The 9,208-nt window shown below is 42.7% G+C and overlaps 1 protein-coding gene across 6 annotated transcripts in view; it reads right to left on the reverse strand.

The window, feature by feature from the left end:
- Window positions 1-8,107, reverse strand: part of LOC145452267 (forkhead box protein O1-like) — a 32,676-nt gene extending 24,569 nt beyond the window's left edge. Inside the window, exon 1 of one of the 6 annotated variants that reach the window (XM_080330482.1) lies at window positions 3,273-8,099. In XM_080330482.1, coding sequence (XP_080186608.1) covers window positions 3,273-3,839 — 567 coding nt within the window. In that variant the 5' untranslated portion in view covers window positions 3,840-8,099. Of the gene's footprint in view, window positions 1-3,272 lie in introns of all 6 variants that reach the window. The other 5 variants (XM_080330481.1, XM_080330480.1, XM_080330479.1 and 2 more) reach the window with 5 other exon arrangements.
- Between the last annotated feature and the right edge of the window lie 1,101 nt (window positions 8,108-9,208).

The following is a 9,208-nucleotide window of genomic DNA, read 5'->3' on the forward strand; positions in this document are numbered from 1 at the left end:
TCCGATTGTGAATAGCGGTTATTCCATAGCTCGATGCACGCCTTCCGACGCGAAGCAGCGATGTCTCGTACGGAAGGTTTGAATTCAGTCGTTTGCACACCAGACATGGGGTAATCGCGATTAGTAATCGTAATCGATTACGACGATTACAGCATTTTCAAGTAATCGTAATCGCAATCGATTACATTCGAAAAAATTACGAAGTAATCGTAATCGTAATCGACTACTTCCCATATCTAATCGATTTCTTTGTGAAAGAGCGATTACTTTTTATTTGTACAAGAACTATGACATAAACGCAACATTCGCGAACAAGGAAAAGACATTATACCAGGGTAATGATAGCACAAACGTCTGATTTAGAAACATCACTGCTCATTATTACGTCAGAAGTATTAGCTTCGCTCATGATTGCGTAAGAAGCATCCACACATTGTATGATATTCGACGTACATTGTAGTGTGATTGTAAGAACACCTGCCGTGCGATATATCAGGTTATCGCAACACTCCAGACGCCACTACCTCGCAGCAGGATAATAACCACCATTCTTCCTAGTTGCAAATGGTAACTTATATATTGATGTTTGGTTAAAGGTTATGCTTATAGTTAAACGCAATTTGTCTGTTGGTGTTCGGCGAGCAGCAGGCCTATGCAGTACGTACCAAGGATGGTGTGAACGTGACGTTCACGTTCGCGTTCTGTGTGTGTTGAACCTCAGAAATTTAGAGGTTCACGTTCACAAACGAACCTTTGTAGGTTCTGAGCTGTAAACCTTTTTTCACATATTACAGTTTTCACTTCATTACAACAGCTTTGGTTGAAATTTATTGCATTTTAACTGCTGGCAACTCAATGCATGGCGCTCGCACCATAAAAAAAATCATCACTAAACGAGCATGCACCTTGAGAATCTCAAAAATTTTGCTCGAAATAACCAGCATTCCGTTTGTGCCAGAGAATTATGCTTATTCGACCAAACAAACGAATTGATATCGTTGTCTAATGTAAAAAATCTAGCAGGTGTACGTGGTCAATCTTGACTTCATATGTTTATTGTATCATAAAAACAAAATCCGTGGGATTGGGGTATTGGCTACTGCTGTATAATTTGTTAATGGGGTAATATCGGTAGCAAGTATATAATCCCGTTTTACACTCTGCTCAATATTAACGTCATAATACTCAGACGCCGAATACATTGTCCTCGTCGAAATTGTTGGCAAAGCGACGGGAGATATTGATTTTATGGGATTATTATACCATTTGATTGCCCCAGTTGAAACATTTGCCGACGTTTAAATCGTCAATTTGTACTTTAGCATAAAGTGGCATTATGCTGCCAGAGTCATCGCTATAGGTATCGTGTACATTAATATAGGCTATAGCTTCACTAAAATGTAGGGTTGGAATTAGAAATACGTCGTCACGTGACGTCATAAGGTTCACTTTCGTGTTCACACAGAACCTTTCAAAAAGGTTCACGTTCACACGAACCTGAACCTCTCAGAGGTTCACACCATCCCTAGTACGTACGTACACCGAGCAAGGATTTGAAATTTTGTACTCGCCAAATAAAACATTACAATTTCCACAACGAAGCATTAAAAATCAACAGCTGCTAATGCATATCATAACCGAACCGTTCATTGCCGTTTCTCGTAACGGCAGCGTGCAGTATCTGTATTAAGAAGAAGACAGAATTCTATGGTCACTTTATCTTATTCTCATATGACTCTACCATAAACGGGCACCAATCGTTATTTCGCAATTCTTTACCTGCTGCCATAGCCATCCGCTTATATCCCATGATAGCGTGGGTTGTAGCTAGAATAAGGACCAAAACAGCAATTCGTCCCGCACTCCGAACGTTGGTCTTGGGCCCCAATAAGCTGGTCAATTTTCAAGTTAAAGACTGAATTATTGTCAATAATATTAGTAATTGCATTATATTACTCTTCATTTTTAAGCCTCTCTAAGCCCCCGATAGTCAGATTTACCAATGCAGCTGAGGGAACGTAATTCATAATTATATCATCTGGTATGTTGTTGTAATTACTTTATTGTATGTTATTAATTCGTGACCTCCGGTCTGCTATATATAACATCAAAGAATATTGCAGTCACCAAAACGTAGATGACGAAAAGAAAAACTTTCGTGAGACGCACGCACAAATAATTTCCCTGTATATATTCCTCTGTGGGTGGCCCGGGTGGCATTTGTATTGTGGACATTTGTATTGTGTATCTTGTAAGATTAGTTCTAAGGAGCAAAATAAATGTAATCGTGAGTAATCGTGATTACTTTTCCAATGTAATCGTAATCGTAATCGACTACTTCCTGATTTTGCTGTAATCGTAATCGTAATCGCGTGATTCAGAATTAATCGTAATCGCAATCGATTACATTCATGAAGTAATCACCCCATGTCTGTTGCACACTGGCTTGACTCGCTCGTCTGGCCAATTCATCTGCCTTTTCATTCCCGGGAATTCGATAATGACCAGGTATCCAAACAATAGCGATCTCGTATCCTGCCTCCATCATCGCTTGCCTACACAATCTCATCTGCGGCAGGCCTGGTACTAAAAATACCATCGCTGGCAAACTATCGCGTCTCGGGCCTATAGCATGCGTTGGCTCCTATCTCTGGACGGCTTGTAGACAATGCTGATTAGCGATCGTGATTGAAGAGTGACATCGCCGAACTGAATGACATCGAATGTCCACAGACACGTGCGATTGCGCGTGCGCCGTGCATGCATAATTGAATTCCGCTAATACTTGAACATAACCATCAGAAGATGTGTGTCAAGGCTATAACAACTCGGACATGTTGCCTTGCGCAAATTATCGCCGAGGTTACGTAAAACGTGTTGATAAGCAGCGTATTAAATTGTTCGTGAGCGATCAGGGACTCGCTAATTGACAGCACTTCCGGACTCGTTGACAAGCTTATCATACGCGCAAGTTCGTTAACACGAGGAGATTGTTTAATCGGCATTTACGCATGCACTTCACCCTAATGAATCGATGCTATATTAACCTTGATTATCAATCCCGTCGCATTATGATGTCAATCCTTTGTGACGTCATAGAACCCGCATACCCAAGAAAAATTAGCGTCCGGCGCCTATGGGGGTGAATAATGATTAGCAAAACCAGAGGTGCGAACTATGCTGGCGTCATAGCAACACAGTAAAACGCCAAAATACGCTGCCTTGAATACAATACAAAATATAATACTCAGAATCCTTGCTCAGATACTCACTTTCAAGCCCGCGCTCGAGTTGCTGTCGCCTTTATCTCTGAAATAAGGAATATTTTTCATCATCCACTCGTAGATTTGCGAGAGGGTCAGCCGTTGGTCAGGCGACGATTCGATGGCTTTTGTAATCAAGTCGGCGTACGACAAATTCCCCAAAGCGTTTTTCCGTGTCGTGGTAGTTTCTTGAGTTTTATGAAAATCACCGGCGTTAGTGTTACTGACGCCCAACGTAGCGACGGCGGTAGCGCCAGTCTGTTGGGGCATTGATTGATCAAAACCAGACGACACGACCGGCGCGGTTGGGTTTGCACCATTGTAACATTTGACTGATAGAGTGGTGTGATTATCCCATAGATTATTTTGAGCTGATGGTGGTGAATGGTGATTCAAGTAATCATCTCCGGGCATCGCATCCTGAGAGTAGTCCGCCAATTGCGAAGTCGATTCTTCAGGATGGCCTTCCAATGTCCGTCCCGACATCCCGCTGGTTGGTACAGTAATCCCCTTCGACTTGGGCCATGTCGTCCTGTCCCTCGCCATTGATTGCGGTTCAAAGCTGTTTTCTGCCATAATATAGCTATATGGTATCGTAGTTATCACAGGATATCGTTAGAAGCACATCAATATCCAACAGTACGTGCTGAAGATAGAAAAGGGTGTGTTGAAATAACAAGTGTATTTTTGAAGTAAGAGTAAAGCGCTGTAGTTTAGCCAGCCTATCTAACCCACTACCACAAATTCTCAAGTGATCTGAAGTGGATCGTGTACGATTGCGGTCAAAACGCAATCATCGATCGACGGCAGATTGCACTAGTCTATCAGGTTAGCAGGACAAGTTAATGCTAACATCTAACAACACACATTAACATATCCTATTAAGGATACCAGCACGTACAAAACTTAAGATCATCGGAAAGTTGCCAAATGCCATCTTCAATTATTTCACATTTGCTTCAACTGCATTATTTTTTTTGCGACAAAGACACAATTCTGTATCTCGGGCAGGCGCGTCGCCAGCCGAAAAGTAAGGGGAGTTGAAATACAAGGGGGGGGGGTCGATTTTTTTGAATTTAGTAATATAGCATCAATTCCTTAGGGTTAAGTACACGCGTAAATAACGGTTATACAACATCCTCGTGTTGACGATTATACGCGTATGATAAGCTTGTCGACGAGTCCGGAAGTGTTGTTCATTAGCGACTCCCTAATCTGTCTTGAACAATTAAATACGCACGCTTATCAATGCGTCATACGTCTTACGTAGCCTCGACGACGATTTGCGCAAGTCAAAATGTACGAGTTTTTATGGAATATGTGCTATAATGACGCCGATTTCAGGTGGTTCAAACCTTACCTCTTTTATAACTCGAGCCTTGACACACAGCTTCTGATGGTAATGCTCATTGGCGTAGCCAGGGAACAGCGAAATGGGCGATCGCTCCCCCAAATTTTTTGAAAATTTTCGTTAAATCAATAATTATTACAGTATTGTGGGGAACATGTATGCAACCTGAAATTTTTATTCGCGCTTCGCGCGATTTAGTGTCCATTGATGTCTCATCATCGGTATCCCGAAAAAATATTCTCTCGCAAATTCATCCATAACTGAATTTAGCTGCATTCTCAATTATGAGAATACAACAGTACCAGTAGATACACTATCTATAGAGTAGCCCGAGGTCGTTGAGTTCGGGGCGTCAGTTCAGTATGGGGGTTGGGGACATGTTAGTTCAGGCAATTTCCGTTCCGAGGCACACGAGGACATATAGAGTATAGGCTACACGTGACTCCGCAAAGTGCGCTCTCAAAAGTATTGACGGCCATAAAACCGACGCATGTATTCCGAAGCCTTCGATATAGATTTTCGGGTGCTTAAATGGCTGGCGCAGGGTTGTAATGACTCGAGTAATGACTCGACTCGAGTCACGATTTTCTGATGACTCGACTTGACTCGAGTCACTTTTTCAAAATACGGAAATGACTCGACTCGAGTCAGTCTGTGTATTGACTCGACTTGGACTCGAGTCATTGCGCATGACTCGAACCAAGTTATTGACTCGAGACTCAGACTGCCAAGATCGACATTTCATTGTAATTCCGAAGCCAACACACTATTATATATATATATCGGCTTTCAATTAAATAAAAGGGCAAAAGAAAACAGGAAACAAAGGAACATCAAGATATCAGTTTTGGGCCCTTATCAAGCGCCTCCAGCGTGGGCGGTCGTGGGCGTCTTCGAGCGATAGCCCGCGTTGCGCTAGCTCGGTGTCTATTGTTGAGCGCCATGTGGTTCTATTCCAGCCACCTCTGCGCCATGGCTCTGTCGGAATGTGGTTGATGATGGCGGCGGCTGGTTGATCGTCTTGATGCCGCACTAGATGACCGATTAAGCGTAAGCGTCATTCAGCAGCCAGCAAACGGCATGGGACTGTTTTTGTGAGTTTGCGCAGAGCATTGGTGGATATGTGCTCCGGGTGGTGGATGCCGAGTGCGTAGCGGAGGAGTGCATCGTAGTTGGCGTTGAGTGTCTTAGCCAGCTTTTCTGTCAGCGTGAGTGCTTCTATTCCGTAGAGAAGAACCTGCTCGACAGTGGCACGGAAAATGCGGGTCTTGAGTTGGGGTGAGGCACTTGAGTGGAAGAGGCAATGTAGCCGTCTTGCCGCGCCCCAGGCCTTTGCTCGCCTCGCCTTCAGTGCTTTTCCAGAGTCCGCGACGTCAATACCGAGGTATATAAAACTCTTGACATTCTTGAGCCTGACTTCTCCCAGTTGAATTGGTGTCGCGTTCTCCGGCAGACCTGGTATGGCCAGAACCTCAGTCTTCTTGGCATTGATCTGGAGGCCAATAAGAGCGGCGGTGGCCTCTAGTTGGTTGATGAGGAGCTGTGCCGACGCGGTATTCGGGGCAAGCAAGGCGAGGTCGTCCGCGTATTGGGATATCGTCTGTTGGTACTGGTACTTGAATATGCGACCAGAAACTGTTCAAAGTGAGGTAAATTGGTATATTATAAATGCGAAACATTCGATATCATCAAACAGAGTTATAAAAAGTGGGTTTACCAAGACTTTAACAGGAAACTGAGCAGTCTACACAATGACTTGGACTCGGACTCGAATCATAATTCTATAACTCGGACTCGACCCTCTGCTCGCTGACTTGGACTCGGACTTGACTCGGTGGTGAATTGAAATGACTGGACTTGACTCGAGTCAAAACTGTAAAAGTGAAATTGACTTGTGACTCGGAGCCTTGTGACTTGGTTACAACCCTGGGCTGGCGCCTAATGGTCCTGTCCCAGCAATCTGATATAATCCTATATAAATGCGACTGGTACAGGAAAATATCACCGCCTTCCGTTAAAAAGTGCTAATTTGAAATCGTGATCAAAGGAGTTTTTTTTTTAATTTGGTCTGGTGTGTACCAACGATTCCGATCTGTAAAGTAGCGTCAATCTTTACCAGAGGTTACAAAATAACCGTTCTTCAACGAAGTACTTAATAAGAATGGCCACCACTTGCTTATATACACGCACCAATAATATTGATCAAATTCTTCCATTTATTAAAAAAAAACATTTGCGCTCCGCGCGACTAGGCCCGAAATTCACACTGATTGTTCATCACCTAGTGTCAGCGATTTGGGCTCGTCCGTGAAACGATCGACGAATATACAAGCTATAGCTGGTAACTAGAAGCTTCCATAGGGTATGTGTGTGTGCGTCAAAGAATCGTATGTATAAAAGGGTAGTGATGAAATTGCCCATGGAAGGATGTATTGTACATGTACGGTTCTGCGAGGTGTTCCCACGGGGGAGCTCCCCCAAACTCATAAATACCCCCCAATTGTTTTTCTAGCTACGTGGCGCCATGACCTTGCGTGTGAGCGATCTCTGGAATGATGACAGCTTTCTCCGCAAGTCATGAAGTAACAGCAATAAATGACAACTGTCCCCCCGCCGCCCACCCTCTAAAAATTCATAAATAGTGTTGGCGTGTGGTATGAACATAGTTCAAGATCCCCCCTGAATGTTCGATGACACCCATTCCATCAGCCCTACTGGTAAATCTGATAATGAAAACGTATTTTCAATACGCAAGTAACAATATAATGAACCGATTTCATGCATTAACCATGAAAAAATTTCGCAGCTGGCGCGAAAGTGCTGACGTCCGAGTTTTCAACAATCATTATATTATCACATCACTCTATGTCTGTGAGTGAAATATATGTACAACGATCGCCCCAGATGTTGTGTTAATAATCCAATAAATGCCCAAGAACATCGTTTTTCACCTATTTTTTACTTATCTTTAAGAGGGGGGGTATTTTTGTCATAGAATATTTCGCCCCTCCCAAATATTTTTTCTGGCTACGCCCTTGGTTATGTTCGAGTATTAGCGTAAATCAATTACGCATGTACGCACGCATCGCACCTGTTTGCGGATATCGATGTCATTTAGTTTCAAGATGTCACTCTTTAATCACAATCGCTAATCATATAATATATTTAAAGGCATTTTATCCAAGCCATCGGGAAATAGGAGCCAAAGCATGGTAGGCCCGAGACGTGGTAGTTATCCTAGCGATATCTTTCGTACTATAGGCCGATTGCAGATTCGATTGTGTAAGCCAGCGATGATATCGTGTGCACCATAGGGATGGTGTGAACCTCTGAAAGATTCAGGTTCGTGTGAACGCGAACATTTTTGAAAGGTTCTGTGTGAACGCGAACGTGAACCTCATGACGTCACGTGACGTCATATTGCCAATTCCAACCCTATCTTTCAGTGAATTGATGTACACGATACCTAACGACGACTCGGACCACATAACGTCATAATTAGGGCTGGGCACAATGATTCGAGTACTCGAATCTGAATCGAGTATCAATTTTAATGATTCGAGTCGAGTAGTAAAATACGATTTTTTCGAGTACTGAAATTATACGCTCCTCGCAACTGACAGTTAATTTATCAACGAGAATTATAGTTTTGATACTATTTTCCACCGAGAAAGTCTTGAATCCTTGATTGGCCGTGTCGCAGCATACCAGACATAGTACAAAGCTACGAACGTTACTGGAAAACACGCATTTCCGAAGACATGATTATCGCACAAGATTGTCAAGAAGTGCAAGGAACTCGGTATGGTTGAAAATACCAAAGTATCTTTAATGTGACGGATAACAGGCATTATGTTCTTTGTGATGGCATAAAAGGTAGCCTACATATTTGAACTTCGACATAGTACTTCTTTTGTGACGTCATAATGAGTGATACTCGATTACTCGACTCGACTCGAAGCATATTACGTGATTCAGAATCGAATCACTCAGGTACTCGATTTTGCCCAGCCCTAGTCATAATACTGAAGTACATATTGACGTTTTAAACATCGCCAAATGTATCAACTGGGACAGTTAAATGATATAGTAATCTCATAAAATCATTATCTTCCGTCGATTTCCCAACAATTTCGACGAGGACTTCGAAGGGAATATCATCTTACGCCTTAACAGTCCAGGCCAGACCGGGCAATGTAATCGGTGTCTGAGTATGGCTACGTTGATATTAAGCAGAGTATAAAACGGGTTTCTGTACTTGCTACCGATATTACCCCTTTAACAAGTCATACAGCAGTAGCCAACATCCCAATCGCACGTAATTGGTTTTTATGATAGAATAAACATATGAAATCAAGATTGACCCCGTACATCAGACAACGATATCAATTTCAATGGTTGATTGAATAAGCATCATTCGCTCACTGCCTGTTATTTCGCTCTTGATGTTGTGTGATTGCGGGTCAAGCTCATAGGAGAGAGCCGCTAAATATTCACAACGGAAAGCTGGATATTTCGAGCAAACTGTTGTAACAAAGCAAGTAAATTTTTTGAGATCGTGAAGGTGCATGCTCGTTTAGTGTTGAGTTTTTAT

Source organism: Botryllus schlosseri, chromosome 12 (genome assembly GCF_051294905.1).
Source record: "Botryllus schlosseri isolate E-star chromosome 12, Bs_hap1, whole genome shotgun sequence".
In the NCBI taxonomy this organism is placed as follows: Eukaryota; Metazoa; Chordata; class Ascidiacea; order Stolidobranchia; family Styelidae; genus Botryllus; species Botryllus schlosseri.